Here is a 20377-nt window from a genome sequence, read left to right on the forward strand (position 1 = left end):
GTGCTGGAATAACATCCCAGGCATTCAGCCTGTAGCTGATTTCTATATTAAAAGCTATCCCAACTCTATAGTCTTGGTAAGTACAGTAATTTAAAATTAACTTTGTTTTTATATTTCCATGATAACTGAATTTCTGTTGTTGAAAAGCTAGGAATATTCATATTTTTGTTTCTATATTTCAGTATTTTCATCTATCTATATAATAGACAAGTGTTGGTTGTGATCATTTTAAAAGCTTCTGTTTGGCTGTAAGCAATGTAAAATATAAATGTATCTTTTTACATAAGATTTATTTATTGCCTCTTGTCTACTTATCTTTTTTGTTAATGAAACAATGAGAAAATTGTAGTATAAGTTATATACTTTTCACAAGTCTTTGTGAAATACATTAATGTAAGTTTTAAACATCATTCACTTTTTTCTCTACTGATTCAGTTGTTTATCAGAAACTGATTATTAACAGAATTTCATAGATTTAGAGGATCTTGACTTTGTATTACAAACTGATCAGTGAATGCAATGTATAGCTTACAATATGTATTTAAATGTCTCTTAGACTTGTTAGTTGAAGAAACAGTTATTAGTAATAGATTTTTCCATCATTATTGATGGATACTTATCTAGTGTTTTTATATTCTATGGCAACTCATAATTTCTGTTGTTGAAAGGAATTTTTACTTTTGCTTTTACATTTCGGTATTTTCAGATTTATATATTTGCATGGTAACTCTTAATTTCCATCGTTCAAAAGCAACAGATAATCAGTTTAAAATACTAAACGATGATGCAGGTTACATTTCACTGGCTATTAAATAACAAAAATATTCAGAATAAGAAATGATTGTTTCTAAATTAGATATTTTGCTTTTTTTCTATGATGTGCTATTTTTGTTTAGCAATGAATTTGATGGGAGGATTTATGTTTTCTAATTGTCAAGGATTGGGAAGGAAGTGATTGTGATCAGTTTCAAGTTTCTCTTCTAGTATTCTCTTGGAAAAACTGAGTAAAACTATGAAAAAACCCAGAATACCTAATACTCTGGCTGAGACTAAAACCAGATACCTTCTGAATATAAATCAGATACATACTACTTGAGCCAACTCACCCAGTAAAGTATTCTGAGAATGTAAAGTTAAAATTGACCAGGTTTCATGTTGTGCCATAAAGACATATGGAGGTCAGAGGTAAATATTCACACATTCTTTACATCAGCACTAGATGGACAAAATGTTCAGCTTCAAGCATTGACCACTTTACCCTTAGGAAAGAACCCACACCACTGGATAGGACGCTGGGTGCTGTACACAGCCAGTCCAGACATAGTGGTTGTGAGAAAACTACCAGCCCCTACCAGGAATCAAATTCTGGTTGTTCAGCCCATAACCAGTCACATTACTGAGTGATCTATTCCATCTCCATTTTTACTAGTAGAAATATTAGGTATAGTACAGTAATATAATATATTTTTTCCAGTAAAAGTTTTCAGGAAAGCCTTTGTACCATGTAGTTAGTTCAGTCCATCAAAATACATCACTTTAATTTCTGTCTGACAAATTCTTTTGTGTACAGAAGACAGCATTTGTTATTCAGTTTTATAATATCCTTGCCATGAACTGTACATGACAATATAATCAGCATGTAATACACTGATAAGCTTCAGACATGTTACTTATGAGAATTTCTGGAGTAGTTTTCAATATAGCCAGAGATGCTGCAGAAAATACATTATTTTCACAAACATGAGCAAATTAAGACTTGTGTTTTAATTTTTGTATAATGACACCATGTTCTGGTGAGTTACATTGCATTTTTAGAGAACTCAGCATTGTTATGAAGATGAAGACTGCTAATTTATCTGAAATGTTGGCAAACCAGCCCATCAGAACACATCATCGCGTGAGAATGGAAACACAAATTTCTCAATTAACTATCATTAAAGTCTTAATAAGCAGGATTTGAGGTTTTCACAGTGGCGAGTCTGAAGATGGCTGTCTGCTGGGTTGTTGCTCTGTGTAGTCTGGTAGAAGTTCACCAACATTTCAGAGCTCCATGCTGCCTCCATCATCGCCCTGATAATGTAGGCAGCAAGGACCTCTGAAACGTTGGTAAACGTCTGCCAAACTACATAGCGCAACAACCCAGAAGACAGTCACCGTCAAAGTCTTAATGTTTTGAAAAGTATGAGCATATTAGTTTGTGATACTAATGACATACTTTGAACCATCCCTCATTTTCCTGATGATAAATAATTGTTTACAGAACTACACAACTAACAATGATACAGAATTATATAATTACCTTAAATGTAATATATTTACATGTTACACATACTTCCACATTTCACTGACATCAGGTTACAATTAACAATTTATATTTTGTTATGTGTATTATTGGTTTTGTAATCACAGAAGGTGAACATATTAAAACCATGATCTAACATGACACTTTTTAACATTTTGAAATTTAATAATGATCATGTTTCTTCTTGCACTTACAAATAAAGGTTATACACATTTGATAGGTTAGTAATGAGACTGTATGTTTTATGAAATCTTATGAAAAGAGATTCACAACTCAGGAAGCACCAAACAACTGATGCTGTATTTTTCTCCAAATTCTCCAACTTGAAGAGTTCAAAACATGGCACATAATGTCTCATAATGCACAAGTGGGACATCAAATTTTAATATTTTGTTACATGGTTATAGATAGAATAAATACAGTATGTGTTTATGTTATTTAAAAAAATCACCATACCAAAATACTTACCTATATTAGGTTTGTTTTTATATCTTTTGCTGCTTTATGTCAGTCTCATAATAACATCATTCCTTATAAGAAATAGCTGTCAAGTAAAACATGCATATGACTTGACAACAATAATATTTTATACCTTGATTACTATGTCTATCATATATAAATTGGGGAATGTGATTAAAAATACATGATTAGTGACCTTCTCATGCATATATTTTGTGTTGTCATTTTATATTGTTCAAAAGTTGAATTAGCAGTGTTTATATTTTTGATGTATAAAGACAAAATTTCAATTTCTCCCTGAAAAAGTTTCACATCTGTCAACATGCATATAATACCACTAATCTATGAACAACCAAGAATGATGCATATTGTATTCAAAACGTTTGTCACATTCCACATATTGCAAACAATATAGGCTTTATTGTACATTTCTTATGAAGTACCTATTGCACATAATGTTTTTTGTTGTTTAGTAATGGATATGTTTGCAGAAAACTATTATTGTTACTCTACAATTTGAAAGCCATGTTTCTAAAAACAAACATTTACATGTAAAGATATTTTTTGTAATAACTTATTTTGAATGTGAAAGAATTAGAACTGAAAAGATTATGCTTGGCTCAGATTTAAGATTTTGTTCAAAATAAAAGAGAACAGAAAGTCTTCTCTTACTCTCAAGTTTGATTTTATGATGATAGTTTCTTTAGACAGGAACATATGGTTGGAGTTTAATTTGTATATTTTATTTCATAATAAAAGAGATCAAAAGCCTTGTTTTCAAATAACATACTTAATTTTGAAATGATAATGGATGATTTTATACAATGGTATAAACCAGTGGCCCTGAAGCAAACATTTGTTATGAATACATTTAGTTTTAAATAACAGACTGTTGTGGATACTCAGTAATTGAATGTGTTATTCAGGGTATTCAGGAAAATATTCCATTATTGTAATAAGAGCAGTTCTCAAACAAAACCAGCTATAACCACATTTATAAATGGATATTCCAAAATATACAAGCAGCTATCATCAGACAATTGAGTATTTGACCATATGGTTACTGGGCTTCTTCAGAGTATATGGAAGGAAGATTGAACATTGGAGCAAAAACTTTTTGTATCTCATTCAGCTAAAAGTAATGTATTGATGTGCATACAATATTATTATTATTAATTGAATTGAATTATTATTTTGTTAAAATTTTCTTACTGATAGATGTAATCATACCAATGGATAGGAATATAGTAAAGAAAAAGAGCAGAAAGAAATTAAAATGCAAACATATAAGTATAGAAATTCAGTGAATGTGGAACATGAAATGCTTTGTCATACTGGTAATCACTAGGGCCACAAGATTGGTAACTGAAGGACTAAAAATATATCTGGAAACAATATGAGGAAAGCATTCAATAGATTCTTGACAAAATCAGCTGTAATAGGAACACCATACATAATTATGAAAGTGCTACAATCTAAAACTTGAAGCCTGAGTGGTGCGGTTCACCACTGGTTCAAGAGGAGAAGTACCGGGAAAAACCTGTGAAAACAGAAAAAGAAGAAGAAATGATGATGATGTTGATTATAATGATAATACAGGGATAGTACACATTGTACAATAATCTCTTTTCAGAAGTCACTGTATCCTCTACAGAAACTAATATGATCAATACCACTTTACCACTTGTACAAAGCATACCATACACACACACACACACACATTGAGCTCCACTTGTTGGACATTTAAGTACCGAATTAACCAGGATAAGCATAAGAAAATAACCTCCCCCTTCCCAATTGGATCAGTAATACTCTGATAATTTTGTTGTTAATTATTTTTCTGAAGTAGATTGGCATATAGTTTTTGGCTTTGATGTTTGCTTCCCATGAACATTTAGTAAGAATATTCAAGTGAAAAATATGTTTCCTGCTCATATCAGTTAGTTAGGAAATCTATGAATATGGGGCACATCTTTTAGGGGAAAGAAATGCCACTAACCTAAACGAAATTTAAACCAGAGTACTTCTATCATTTTAATATTATTCAGTAAAACAAGTGGTGGTCACGCTTGATAATTGCTGATATAAATATGTGGTAAAAGGTGGACTGAAAGGCCTCTTTATATATTGAAGGCATTAAGACAGAAGAGTGTTTCAACATATTTGCATAATCAAAAATATATGATCTAACAACAAATTAATAGGATGTTATGTCATGCCAGAAGAGCATAAAGCTGTCTTTGCTGTACACACATACAATTGAATTTGGGCATATGAATGCTAATAATGCACATTTGTCAAACCATATGAGTGTAAGACTTTAGTTTCCTGTAAATCAGCCGTCTTGCTGATATGTCCTTCTGGCATAATGCACTCGATATGAATTATTTCTACAAGCTTTGAGGATTTTATTAGTCTTATTGATATTGACATTTATTGAGTCTATTGGTGCTTACATTTTGCACACAGATATGACTCCTGGTCTTTATTTTGATCCTATGCTAAGCTCATTTCACTGATTTTCCCATGTATGTTATAAGTGGATACCAATCTTAGCTATATGTAACATACCACATCAAACTCAGAAAGGTTCTTTGAGGCATTTCTGAAAATACTCTTGTTATACAACATGGTTTGCTGCAAAAGTGTATTTCTGACTTCTGTATCTCTCGGTATCTTTCAGGTAGGCATCATATACTTGTCTAAAGGTTTCTGATGATTGTGGAATACACTGTTATGACTCATGTCTTAGGACCTTGTTCATTTTTCCAGGTGTTTAAACCCATAGTGTTTTGGAAATTGGTTGTAGTTCTTATAGTTGTTATAGAGTAACTCTCCAAATGTGGCTCAACCAACAAATTAACTGAAAAAATGTTGCAGTTCAGGTATATTGACAGTACAGACTCATGCGTATGCATGAATATAATATGTAGATGACATAATTTCAGTCATTCACAAAACATGTTTCTAATTCAGCATTTCAAATCCCCAAAATGTGAAAAAAGTTATCTCAATTGCAAACTTGTGCACCCATTAGTGAAAGAGTTTCCTGGTTATGAGGTTAGTTTGTTGGGATGGAGACTAATGAGGCATGAAGGGAGTGCCTGGAAAGGAAGCCTGCAAGATGAGTACTCTTTGCAAGGACGTAATCTCTCTTAAGAGGAAGGTTTAAAAATTATGGGAAGAAAACAACATATGGCTAGTCAAGTAAATGATCATTTTTGCATCAGAATGAAGAGAAATTGCTTTCCTATATCATAACTGACTTATCTTCATAATACAGCTGTGGTGTGTTTCCTTAAAAGTAGTAATAAACTTTTAAAATATTATTTAGACAATGCATGTCATTATAAGAGGCTGCATCAACTGTCACTGTGCTTAATGTAAACAACTGATTATTCTAGATGTTTCTGCATAATGTTATTTTAAGTCTCAAAAAGAAAAATAGCTTGAGTAAAATCCTGGAAAGCCAGTTCATTACTCAGAAAGGAGACACAAAATTCTACCAAATATGATAATCACAGAAGCAAGCAAGAAGCTCTATATGAGGTTCTCCTGCCATCTGATGTACCTGAGTCAGGCCTCTAAAATACTACAAATAAATGTTACTTATTTAGCCTTTTGGCAGATCTTAGCGAACCAATGCCAGCATTGTTTGTAAAGTTATGGCGATGCTGTGTCACTTTGTCACTTGCCTCATTTAATTTATTGTTTCAAGAATGCCATTTCAACTTCCAAATTTGAATCCTATCCTGCCTGTAAATAGGGTTTTTGGGATCAAAATTATTCAATACATTTTTGATTTTATTATATCATGTTTAAGGCCGTGCATGTCCCTTGTATTATAAAGATGTTTAGTTTGTTTCGATCTTATAGATGAGTACATATCAACAGAGTACCAGAAATTATAAAATGGAAAGTTTGTACATTTATACAAAAACCTGTCCCTATTTTAAAACAATGCACTGTGTCCTATTACATTGATAAATGACTCCTGAACACAGTGGACAATGAGATTAGATAATTGTTTAAGAAAATTAACAAATTGTTTCCTTATGCATGTCAACAATCATCTTCATGGATTGGTCTTAATATATAAACGTTAATATGACTTTTTGTGCAAAACACAATTGTCTAAAATATTAAATATTACACTTTAATCTAGTTTGCTACCCTCCAAATTTAAAATGCTTCCAGTCTCCGAAAAATACAGAATTTAAGGGCCCAAATATGCAAAGTTATGTACAGTTCTTTGATTGTAACACATTTAATTTACATAAGTAGATACATATTTGCATTCTGTAAATTTACCATACAATGAAGCGTTTATAAAACATTTCATAAAACGTGCATTTATATATATCTGTATAACACTGCTTATGGCAACGAAAATAATTAAAAGCATTAGTGGCAAATCATAATATTCCTATTAGTGCTGAGACGTATGAATTTAAGTATTCCGCAATCTAGTCTCACAAAACTTCTACATTTAAGATATAAACGGATTTAGACCTTCAATTTTAAAAGACTGGTTTTGTTTATTTGTGACATAACCTAGAACTTGCCAGGATTTATTCTTTTAACAGGGCAGTTTTCTAATAGTGCGGAGAAACAACAGGGTGATGACCGCAATGTCAAATTCAGCGTTTTTATCTCGTTAAAAAGTAAAGTAAGTAAGTAAGTGTATTCAAAATTGAACATTGTTTCGAAAGAGGAAAAATGTATGAAAGGTAACTGGAGAAATATTTAATATTTTCCAGAATTTGGAGTATTTTTTTCTGCCGTATTTGTTAAAATTTAATTTTTGTAAATAACGTCAATGTAGATGCAAACGTGAACTTCTGCACTCATTATTTATTATTGTTGTTCTCAGGCTGTTGAATTCTGACTCATTTTATATTCGGCCTAATTATTATTAAAAGAACAGATTTGCTTATGAAATTCTGTGGATTCATTATAAGTGATACATATTGATAACAAAATAGGAATTCCATGATATGGTCACCGAATAGTCTGTTGCAGAGGTCGCCACGTGGTTATGCAGAATATTGGTTTTAAAGCAGATTGGGCTTTCTTTAACAGTTCTTGTTACTGCATATTATATGCTGTGTGGTTTGTAGTCTAGTGACAAATGTGTGTTGATGATAAATGATTATGTTGGATGGAGCATTGGTAACTACCAGTTTCAAGGTAATTACATTTATTATACTAATTTATTTTAATTCTATAAAGCTTTTAGACACAGTGATGGAAACAGTTGTAATGCTGTATCTATTTATGAAGTTTAGGAATGGATGGAAATGGCTTATTTTACAGTGTTGAATTATTGTGATGTGGGAAATTGTGTATTTATCAAATCTGATGATGCTTATTTTTTGAATTGGGTGTAGCATTGAAAATCTCACTTGTTATAAGTAAGTAATCTACAGTATGTCACTTAGGTAGGAATATCTAAATTATACTAGTCAGGGTATTTTAAACGTACTGTCAATATAAGGATTGGCCAAGAATGTTTTGCCTGTAATCACTCTACAGTTTTATATCATATTGTCACCAAGTGGCTATGTATTACTATTAATGGCTCACATTCTCTTACTTTTTATATGATTAAAGGATGGGAATTTTCATTCCATCCTTATTCATAGTAAAACAGTGTAAAGATTAAACAGGATGATTGATTTTGTATTTATAATGTCAAATTGTACTGAATTGCAGGCATCAGTAAATATTTTAATGTCAATTGTGTGACTTTTATCACTGTATTTTCCATAATTTCTGTTAAAAAACTTGATCAGTTTTCTATGTATTGTTATTGTGTTATTTGCCACATCCATAGAAAAATAACAGGACATAACCAAAGAAATAGACATGTCTGACTGGTTGTCATTTTTTTTTAAAGATGGGATACCACCCTTTTATGATAGAGTCTGAACCATCTGACTGATTAAATTCCCATAACGCTATAGCACAACACTGAGTCAGTCCAATTCACATTTTTGTAGTTTGTTTCCACAATACTTTTTAATATTATTATTAATATATTCTTCCCATTGTTCTTGATATTCCAAATGGCTGCTTCCCAAGAGGTTTCCATATCACAATTTTGTACACTTTTCTCGTTTATTCCATCCACGCTAACCTAACAATGCTAGGTGAGGTGTATAAATAACAATAATAAGTGTCCATTCCCCACTTACCAAATTTTCCATCAGTACAAATAATAAGGATAAAATCAGCTTTTGTTTAGAGAATTATAAATTTATATTGTTCTGAAGTCAGCACATTAGGAGCATTCTAATACATGGCAGTTACGTGACCCAACAGGACAACAAAATAAGGGGCAGATGTGTATACATATGAGATAGTTGGCAATGTTGCGCCCAAAAGCTAAAAAAACTTTTGTTTATGAAACTGGTGAGAGGAAGGGACATGTAGGAAATTAGAAAACCTGAAGGGAAGAAGAGTTCACATGGGAAACCAAGGCACCGGTATAAGGATAATATTAGAATTTACATTTTATAAAGAGAGAGCAAAGGCATGGACTGGACCAAACTGGCTTAGGCTAGGGTCCAGTGGTAGAACTGTGTGAACACAGTGATGGACATTTGGGTTCCATAAAAGTAGGGAATTTTTTGACAGCTGAATAAGTATCAACTACTTAAGAAGACCCTGTACCATGAAGTTTGTTAGTCAGAAAGAGAATAGATATGTTAAGTGGGGTCAGTTTTGGAGAACAGTAAGACTGCGTCACCAGTGAAGATTCATATAGGCTAAGTGATAGGAATGAACTTGGCAGAGTCCCTATCTAACAACTCTTATAGAACACCATGCACATGGATTCTAGTTGCTTATGAGATAATAATTGATGTTACTTAATGGTAGTAAACATGACCATCATTCTTTGGCATTATTTACATGAGATTGGAATTCCTTGTGCCACTGATTCCCAAACTGATTGCAATTTTGTTCAATCAAGTTATGTCAAAACTTGCATACTGCATTTTGACTACATTGCTCTTGAATCAGACTGTCCTAGAAATTAATCTAGGAATTTATTCATTGAATCATTGCCCAGGTGTAGAATCTGAAATCTAATGAAGCCATAACTATGTGTTTGCTTTTCGTGGAAACTGATGCACATACAGGAATTGTTTTTGTGGGAAAAAGGTACATATACAGAGAAACGTCAGTCATGATCTGCTTTTCTTCTTCCTAAGACACATACACTTGATGTGATTCATATGACATCAGTCATCTGAATGGTGTGTGCATGTGCATGATTGGAAAACTTATTCTGAAGCTTAGTCTTGTTTTTGCTAAAATTATCAACCTGAAAACTTTCAAGGTCCTTGAGGTTTGAAGTTCTGACAGTGGTGAAGATGTGCCCTGGATTGTAAAGCTATGTGGATTTGTAGGTCATTCCTGAAGATGGAGGCAGTATGTTTCTCCTAAACATTGGTATCTACCTACAAATCTACACAGCATTATAACCCATAAGAATAACATCAGCTTTCCAAGGTTATTGATTTCCAAGCTCTTTGGCAAGAACTGAAGTTTATCCACTTATATGGGGACATAATCAGCTTTTGGATTTATAATTAGAATAGAAAGTTATATCTTAGATTGTTATTAAATTCTCTAGTAGCAGAACCCGAACGCTCAACCCTGTTAATACAAAAGCATACCATTGGACATGATCATGAGTCATTTACATCCAGCTCTTTTCTTCACAGTCTGTTTCCGTAAGATTTGTCTTAATGTTATCCTTCCAGCCACTTCTCAATCATTCTCAAGCAAGTTTCCCTACCAGGATTATGTATGCATAAAGAACTCTGCCATCTTTAGAGAAATTCATTTGTGGAATTCCTGGAAATATTTCATGGTTTTCTGCAGAACAGTTTGGGAATCACTGGTTTATATCAGTGCTTTTATAAAGTCAGCTTTTAAGGTCAGAATTAAAGAGTGAAAAATAATATCAGTGACAAAACAATAGAATGAGAAGCATTACCTCACAGCTTCTTTTATTTTATTAATTTAGTGTGAAAATTAAATCTTGATGCATCATACATTTTAGTAATGAATGGCATCTACTTTAATGAAAATATTTGAAAACATATATCTTTACAACACAGTGACTGGATACATATATTTCTTTTGTCCATACAATGCATTGCTGGCATGTAAAAGAACCTTACTAGCATGATACGAGGTGTTTTGTAAGCAAAATTCAGCAGCCATTTCTCACCCAGGTCTCTCCTGATTCTCTACTAGATGTCTCTAGCAAACAAATCAGGATTGAGTATAAATTGTGCAGAGGCAGTGGGCTTGTCACTCACTACTCAAAAATGCACCATACAAGACTAATAAGGACAAGTTGCCTTCAGCAATTGTCCCAGAACATGTCAATAGGCCCAATCCTTGTAGTAGTTGAAGTTGATATTAATTCAGTAGTGATAGGGAAGGTTGGTGTAAAATATTCCAAGACAGTGTAATTTAATTTGTTTTGCACTGTGTTTATATTGGGTCTGATAGGCACACTTAACAAATTCTCTGGTATGTCTGGCAGTAGACGATGCTGTGTTGATGCATGATAAAGACACTGCAGTACATGGTCACTGTGTTGTAAAGTTGTTCCTTTGAATATTTCTGTAAATTATGGAATACTTGAAATGGCCTTCTGAACATTTCTTTGATGCACATTGAATATTATGATTATTTATAACATAAAAATGAATTATTTATATTTGTAACAGTTACATATATGCTATAGATTTGATATTTGTTTAATAAACTGTACTGTTAATTGGTTTCAACATTTGAAGATTGTTTCAAAGATCATATTGTGGAGAGAAAAATCATAAAGATTAAAAGTCAGTTATATGAGTAATTTCAACCATGATCTTACATTATATGAAAGAAATATTGAAATTATGAATTTAAAATAGGTACAGAGGCATATGAATGCTTCATAAGAACTTATTTTACTGTCAAATATTCAACGGTTGCGCAGATTAATATCAGAAACACTACATTTAAAAAATCACAATTAAAATATATTCTTCATATATAAGTTTTTGTAACATTATATTACAGACCATATATTTACATGCAAGTGAATATAATGAAATGTAACCAGTCTATTAAAATAATTAATGTATTATAATGAATTTGTTAATATATTTTTACTGTGTATGGATTTAAAAATGCTGACCACAAATATATGTATTTGACAATACGAGTCATCAGTGTAATGTTGGCTAAGAGTCTGGTGTGATGACTAGAATGTTTGTTATTCTTACAAAAAGGCATTATTTGTGCAGTTGTCAATTATGAAAATGTAATTAGGCATTCTTAATCCAAGGTATGAATGAATATTAGTGGCAGAATCGAGCAATACCAAGAGTAACATCTATATTGAAATTCTCTAAAACAAAATATGTTGGAAAGTTAAAAAAGCTGATTAAATGTGTTTATCAAATTTCATAATGTTATGAGATATTTTTCAAAATTATGTAACTTCTACGTATCCCTTTAATCCAAAATATGTCTTAATAACCATAGAGAAGAAGTTACACAGAAATACAACAGGTTATATCTATGTACACAAAATATGACATATAATTGAGAAGCTGGAGATTGTGGTCATCTATCAATTCTGGCTCTCTTTATAATTTGTTGTTTCAGAAGTTTATGCCACTAAGGTGAATTTGAGCTTTTATTGACTGTGGCATTCATTCTTGTTCTCAATATAGAAATATTTCCTAATACTACAATCAGTATATGCATTCCAGCAACTAGCCAAAAGTACCAGCTAGGGAAACAGGAACAAAATATATTCACACTTAATATAACTAATCATAATACACAAATTTACCATTAGTTTTTCCATATTATGATGATGGGATATGCCATCTTAGCTGCCCGGTAGGTACTAAATTTGTTATTATGTCATAAATCTGTCTCATATTTCAGTATACATAACTTGAGCATTTCATTCACCCATTCAGTAATATTATCTTGCAAAAAAATGTCATAATGAATTATACAAATTAAATGCTTCTCTTTAAACTTGACAAGGGGTGAGAAAGCTGTGTTGTGGATTGCTGAAGCATCATATCATTTACATGAAATAATTCTTTGTGATGCTATGAAATTTTGGATTTGTATGGTTCATTACAAAATTCTCTGTATTTGTGTGAAGTCTTATGTTTGCTGTAGCTTGAAGACAAAGCAATGACAAGAGAGATGTTTCTAGAGAAGAAGTAACAAGATATCCTGTAGCCATCAAATATGCCAGGGAATTAAATAATTTAGGAATTGATATACTGTCTTGTCTTTAAGATATTTAATAAAAAAGACTTCTATTACATGGAATAAAAAGGTTAATAAACCATTATGTATAAAGAATATTTAAATGAAATGATCTGGTAGTCAGGGTACAATGAATTTAGTATAACCCAGCAGTGAATGCATTAGCCCTTTAAAGCCCCATGGTAACTGTATGTATAATCTGCTTTAAAATAAGTAATTCTGCACTCTACCCACAAGATATATTTGTCAGTTTCTTATGATTCTCAGAGTAAACAGCGATTTTTCCCCAAACAGCATCAACCAGTTGAACTTTGTAACAGAGAAGTACTGTGTTTTTTTTTGTGGCACAGGTAGAATTTTTAAATATTTAGATGAGCCTCAGCTTCAGAGGGTTATAAAATATGGAATAAAGAAGAAGTCTGAAAGAAACCAGTGCTCAGTCCGGTACATATCTTAGTAAGAACAGTCTTTTGGATAAATGAAGTAATAATTGAAGCCACATTTCTTTAAGTTGATAACTTTGTCTGATAGGATATAACCATCATGAACCCCTCTTATTCTTGATCTTTTTAAGAACTACTGGTTGATACACTGACGTGGCAGTTTTCGTATCCTGTAAGTATGCCTGTGTTGAGAAGCTATTCCTATAAAAGACTAATGGATTCATTCTTACAAATGGGCATGGTGGGCAGTTAACAGAAATGATACCCAACTTGGGTCTGTCATTTGCAAAACATGTGGCCATATTAGTAAAAAAAAATTCTTTTGGTACAGAAAGGGTATAAGAAATTTCATTCTTAAAGTGTTTAAGTATTTGGTCATCTGCTGGACATGAAGGAGTCAGGTTTTATTTTTGTGTGTTTACAGTTATAGTACACATAGCCACATTCAGTTTATTACACATAATTTAATATTATCATAACTTAATTATATTCACATATTTTCTGTTCACTGTCACAGAGTCACTGCCTACTGATGGACATCTCTGTTTTATTCATTTAATAGCCAGAAAATACAGGGAATGTAAAATCTTATATTATCTTCATTGTAGGGTGTAAGACCAAAGGTAGTAACGCATAATGAATATCTTTAGATATGCAGTGCGCACGTAAATTAGCCAAAGTAAATTGCATGATGAACGTATAACTTGCTTCAGCATCATTCCACTAAACATTTACATGTGCATGAATATTCATGAAACAGTTGTTTATAATCTTGCTTTCACTACACATATAAGCAGGTCTGTTTGGTTTCAATCACTTCCTTTCATTTTCTCTTAATATACATGAAGTTGATATTCATGCACATCATAATCAGCTTTTCCTACATTACCCACTCTAATCATACAGTACTTGACATCAAACTGCCTATTTTCAAAGGAAACAATAACAGAGGCATTTATTAAAAAGTTCTTTGTACTCATAGTTCCTGCTCTCATTATTTATGCTGGTCTTGTCATTGCTTTGCCTTTCAATTGATGAAGCAAATTGATGCCAGCATTCTAGGCCCATGCAACTTCTGGCCATATTTTGTGACTCCAAGTATTGTTTCTGAGTCCTGACAAATTATTTGTAGATCAATCCAGTCATACAAATGGCTGTTCATCTCAATTTTTGTCAGTTATAAAATGGTTTTTCTGTGTGGACTGACATTTATGCAACCAAAAACCTGATAATGGCTCATACCAAACTTAAAAAAATGATGATATAAAAACTGGAAGCCAATTTTTGGCTGGATTCCTTTCTTCTCCATTGATAACATGGATTTGGCCTATTATTTCTTTTTACTGGCTGGCTCTAATCAATGTGGTTACACTTACCACTTTAAATGCCAATTACCATCAGTTAAACATCTGATAAAAACGGCAATGCACGGGTTCAGTTGTATTGACAATGTTACAAACATTTACAGCCTAGCTATATGAATCTCCTAATGTATCTTGCATTGTTGGATGGCTCTCTGCTGTAATATTTGAATACCAACTGCACAACTGGTGTCTAATTTGTGTTCACCCTGCCTTTAGGCTTATGCTGTCCAGTCTCTGGGGGGGAGTTGGTGGGGGAGTTGCGATGCGCTCAGGGGTGGTTGCGTCAGCACAGTTGTTTGGGGTTACCACAGTGGGGATCAAAGAAACAACTTCTGGACTTGTAGTTTGTTTGTCTTCATGGACATTGTATACTCGTTCCTGGAAATTTGAGAAAAGAAACAGATTGTTAAGCGTCTTTGAAAATGTCAGTATATTTGTCACAAGATATCTCTGAGCTTAGTTGACTGTTACAGATACATACATTTGTGGCCAGCCAGCCAAGGTACAAGAAGGGAGGGGAAGTGGTAGCAGCACATAAGGCATCTTGTTCCCCCTTTTCTCTTTCTGTTTTCCCTTCCTCACTTACTGGCTTTTCAATAGCTCAGGATCACAGATATTTTGTCTGGTATAAAGTAAAGCCTCTCCACAATGGAACCCCAGTGTCTGCTAAGAAATAGGGAATCTAAAAGATTGAGGATGTTAGAAAAAGATATATTGAGAAGAGTATTAGACTCTAAGAAGAGGAAGTAACAGGAGAATTGAGAGAATTATATAATGAGAGCTTCATAATGTACAGTTCACTAAATATAGTCAGAGTAATGGAAAATCACAGGGAACTGATCCACTTGTGAGACCTAAGCATAGATGGGAAGCTGTTATTAAAATGGAACTTTGAGACTTTATGTGTGAAGATGTGTATTGGATTGAACTGGCTTACAGTATGGTGAAGAGTGGGATTTCTTTGAAAAACAGTAATGAACCTTTAGGGTCTGTAAAAGTGAGAAATTTCTTAACCAGCTAAATAACTATCAGCTTTTAAAGAAGAGCTCTGTACAAATGGAGTTATGTATTGTTTCAAGAAGCTAAGTTGTCAACATTTTCAGGTGTCCAGAGCTGTCATAGTACACCACTGTTTATGCTAGAGGCCTGCATGGGCTTGGGCTGGTAGCACAAGTAATGTTCAGGTCCAGGCTGAATTTGGACTTTCTTGGGCCATTATTTTTCACACAAAGAGAAAAAGTTATTCATATTTGTACTCATCTTATGCTCATGACACAGGCTCTGGAAACAAATCCCAATGACTTTATTTTCCCAGGGATTTTAGTAGCTACCCCCTTCCAGAAATAATTCAAGATAATATTTTACAAATGTGGCATCTGGTGCCAAAATAACCTCAGACATTTTTAGAGCATTGTTAAATAATTCATTCAAGGTCTACTGGATTTCTGAATTAAAATAAACACATAGTAATGATACAATAGTGAAGGCATATTGTAAATAGTTTAGACTTCATTCAGACTGGAATAAAAGGAAGTCGGGCTTACATGGGGTATGGGTAACATATTTTAATATAAACTTCAGGCTCATTCTGGGTCAGGCCAAATGGTCTTGGGCCATTGTGGGTGAAATTCTAAATTTTTGGCTTGAGCAGACCTCTACTTCATGCTGCTTAATTACATACCTGTGACTTGTCATATTTAAGCCTCTTCCAAGGGAATATCCTCTTATCAGCTTGAGTGGCATTTGGTCCAACATCTGAACTGGATGCATTGTAGTTTGGATTTGAGAATGTCAGGACACTTCTTCCTGTTGTATAGAGGTACTTCTTTTGATGTGCATGACAGATGTACACTACTATGATGATTATGATGACTGCTACAATGACCAAGCAGAGAACAATCATTGTTATGAACACGTGTGATGAGATCTCACTGGTGCTCTTTCCTTCATCTGGAGTCTTGGCATACGCATCCCCGTAGTTATCTCTGTTGTTTGGTGGTGTTATTGTGATGACTGGCTGAACCCCATCTTCACACAGATCAGCATCACCATCAAGATCGTCTGGTCCTGGGATCCTCTTATTAGGGACCACTATGCTTGGCTCTGTCACAGTGAATCAATGAATTTGATAATTTCATACTACTAGCATAGTTCATACACAACTAAAGTAGCAAGTATGTAAAAACTCTTGCCAGTGATATGGTGCATTTTATAGTTTTGAAGATCAGATATCATATGTTTTAACAACACTCATACTACTAGTAGGTGAGCCAGGTTAGCTCAGTAAGTATAGTGTATGAGTATGGACTGGACTTGGGTTTAATCCCCAGCATGATCAGAAGATTTTGCTTCTAGCCTGTGACCATACCACCCAACGTCCTATCCATTGGGTACTAAGAATCCTTTTCCCAGAGGATAAAGTACAGCCAGGGTATGACATTGACCACTCTTCCCTATCTAGTGCCAAAATCAAGAATGAGTAGGAGCTATACCTTCTCTCCCACCAAATACTTTCATAGTGTGTAGTGGGAATTATTTACTTTACATACTACTAGTAGATTCATATAGTACAGGTAGCCCTCGATTTACGCCGGGGATGCGTTCCTGGACAAACTGGCGTAAATCTCTGCTGTTATACGTTAGTTGCATTCATGTAAGATGCTGACCTATAGAAAGTCGCATAGTAAAAATAACCCCGGTACCTCCGCAGAGATTAAATTAGTCCTTTGAAAGTTTAAAGCGCCAGGAATGAAATTGCGTAAGAGCAAACTCGCATATGCAAATGTTTGCATTTCACAAACAGCTTTTACCGATTCATCGATCTCATTGGAGCAAATTCACGTAAACGTAACATTCGTAATTGCAGAAATGACTGTGTTTATAATTTTTATTCAAAATTAGCGATGTAAGAATTACGATTTAGTATAAGAATCAGTACGACATACATTGTAGAACATTATAAATAATAGTAAAACATGTTTTTTTCACTTTTTGACTTGCTGGTTTCAAAATCGGCGCAAATCGAGGGCTACCTACTTTAATCACTTTAAAAATATCTTATCTAGAATTATTTGACTTGTTTCTCAGTTTATTTTTACATTACATATATGAAAACAACATAAATGACACAGTGACTGATGTCATCTTCTTGTTTTCATTATGTTAGTTTAGCTTTATATAGTCTTTTTGTGTGTGTGTGCGTGTATGTGTCTGGTTTTCAATCATCTTAGTTAACAGAAGCATGGCACTGGGTTCAAATCTGTCTTTGGTCTACTGAAAATCCATTCATCAGAGTTCATTAAAGTGTTTGTTTAAATGTATGTTTAAGTAATTCTGGTAATTAGTTCAGAATGTGGTATGATTCATAACTGCTGATTTATGGACAGTAGTTAACTATATCAAAGGCAGTAGTCAGGATGTGTTGTATTGATGAATTGATGTTCAGTGTCAAGAGCGGCAGTCTTGTGTAGCTGTTGCAACAAAGCTTATTATTATAAGATTTATCTAAAGGCTTTTGACAAAGATGTATCATTAAACTGATGCTTTTTCTTATATGTTTCCTTTGTAAAATTATTTACCCTTTTTCCAGTGAGCCCAACTGATTAGGTTGTTTGATTTCGTCTATTCATAGAAGCAGAGCCATTTTTTGAAATTTTGTTTGTTTTTAAATTCGTACATGAAGGAAGAATACGCAACAGTTTACCGATTATTGTGTCGACCTTTTAGTTACTGACATTGCATTAATTTCTCGGAGATATACTAATTATCACGTTTATGACCATGACTGAAAGAAAAATTAACTAAAGCATTAGTTTTACCTGTAGAACATGGCTTCTCATCTGGTTTGTCAGGACATGCACATATGTATGACTTTTGTCTAAATAAGCACAGGTGGCTACAGCCACCATTACGATCTGCACATGGAGTCCAGCCTGTCTGTCTTCCAGCTGCCACTGCCCGGATTTCCATCACACCGTCCAGATCTGTCCGAATAACTCTTCGATCTTTCCCAGTTGCTTTGTCTGCTCGTTCAACCGACTTCCTGTACCAGTCCGTCCAGTAGATATGTTCCCCATACTGGAAGGTGGTGAAATTGTTTGATTAAGAAAGATTCCTTTTCATCTACTGGAAAACATAGTATGTGCCTTGTACTTGAATTATTGTCATGTTACAAACAAACCTGTGTAAGTCCAAAAGGGTGTGTAGCCTCTGGAACAAGATGGAGCCTATTTTTACCATGTAGATCTGATATTTCTATACGATCTCTCAGTGCATCAGCCCAGTAGAGTTGACAGGTAGCATAGTCCAGTGCTAACCCATTTGGAAAGCCAAGATCAGTATCAATCACAGTATTACGAGATGATCCATCTAGAAAGGACCTTTCAATCTTTGGGTTATCTCCCCAGTCAGTCCAGTATAGATACCTGAAATAAAGTATAATTCATCAGTTAAGTATTTTATAGTTTAAACGAAGATTGTGGACCATGACAGAAAACATAATGAACAAAACTTGCTATTGTTTGTTAAAATTAAATTAACCAGTAGTGAACTTTATGGAAGAATGACAGTTTACTATGGCAATAACTGAATGAGTCAGAAATGGGTGGATAGATTTGAAGAAGGGCGGGTAGTGTTGTCGATGATGCGTCTTCTGGGTGACCAATAACCGTAACATGTTGAGGTGAAAAACTTATCAGCAACAACCAAAGAAACATCATTCATGAAACTGCATTTAAAATTAGTATCAGTGATGAAAAGGAACAGTGCAAGAATGGCATGAGGTCTAACTGAAAATATTTCATTGTGACAGAATAAGGAAGAATGTGGACTGTTGGACCAGATGCATTCAGTAGTAAGGAAATTATATAGAAAAGTAAGATATGTGTAAGTCTACTGTTTGATTATCTTATGAAAACTTAAAAAGAAAGCCTTTATTTTGTACTTACTTTTGTATAAATGAGTAATTATAAGAGTACAACAAATTGATGTTCACTAAAATAGATGTACTGTATTTGAATGTTGGCAGACATAACATCAGAATTTCTCTGTGTTGTAAAATATTTATTGGTATGCTTACAATGCCACATTCATCTTATGAAATCAAGCCAGTCTTCAGTCTGTTGTTCATCTCTTGTCATTGGTTCAGCTCCCATAATATGAATGAAGTGCAGAACTTTGTTTAGTGGGACCTTACTTTGTTGTAAGACTGTATTTTTTTTATATCCCTTTATGATCTGATATAATGTTTCCTAAATATTAAAATTCTGATATTTTACATGATTTGAAGCTTTCACTGAACTGAATAAAATTCTCTCAGGCAACAAGCCATGTCAGGTCTGGGCAGAAGCCCAACATTTCAGAGACCTCGACCTCCATCATCAGGGAAATGCTGACACAGCTTGTTGCTTGAGAGGATTCTGATATTTGTGTCATAATTCCTCTATTGTTTTGGTAGTAGAGATTTTTCTTTTTTTATTTGCAATGATGTTCATCATCAT

At 33.5% G+C, this 20377-nt stretch overlaps 2 protein-coding genes across 3 annotated transcripts in view; one reads left to right on the forward strand and one right to left on the reverse strand.

The window, feature by feature from the left end:
* Positions 1 to 1507: 1507 nt before the first annotated feature.
* The window catches only part of Lrp4 (LDL receptor related protein 4), a 77851-nt gene continuing 58981 nt past the window's right edge, over positions 1508 to 20377 (reverse strand). For both annotated transcript variants that reach the window (XM_022059696.2, XM_087350547.1), the window contains exons 26-29: positions 19060 to 19303; positions 18698 to 18956; positions 16561 to 16982; positions 1508 to 15257 (exon numbers count right to left, since the gene is read on the reverse strand). In XM_022059696.2, coding sequence (XP_021915388.2) covers positions 15081 to 15257; positions 16561 to 16982; positions 18698 to 18956; positions 19060 to 19303 — 1102 coding nt within the window. In that variant the 3' untranslated portion in view covers positions 1508 to 15080. The remainder of the gene's footprint in view (positions 15258 to 16560; positions 16983 to 18697; positions 18957 to 19059; positions 19304 to 20377) is intronic.
* Positions 7526 to 20377, forward strand: part of LOC110827761 (putative protein-lysine deacylase ABHD14B) — a 76994-nt gene continuing 64142 nt past the window's right edge. The window contains exon 1 of the mRNA XM_087350560.1: positions 7526 to 7951. Within this exon, the coding sequence (XP_087206686.1) occupies positions 7910 to 7951 (42 nt within the window). The 5' untranslated portion in view covers positions 7526 to 7909. The remainder of the gene's footprint in view (positions 7952 to 20377) is intronic.

This window comes from Zootermopsis nevadensis, unplaced genomic scaffold (assembly GCF_977971745.1).
Source record: "Zootermopsis nevadensis isolate Lab colony 2312 unplaced genomic scaffold, Znev_1.0 Znev_ptg000017l, whole genome shotgun sequence".
In the NCBI taxonomy this organism is placed as follows: domain Eukaryota; kingdom Metazoa; phylum Arthropoda; class Insecta; order Blattodea; family Termopsidae; genus Zootermopsis; species Zootermopsis nevadensis.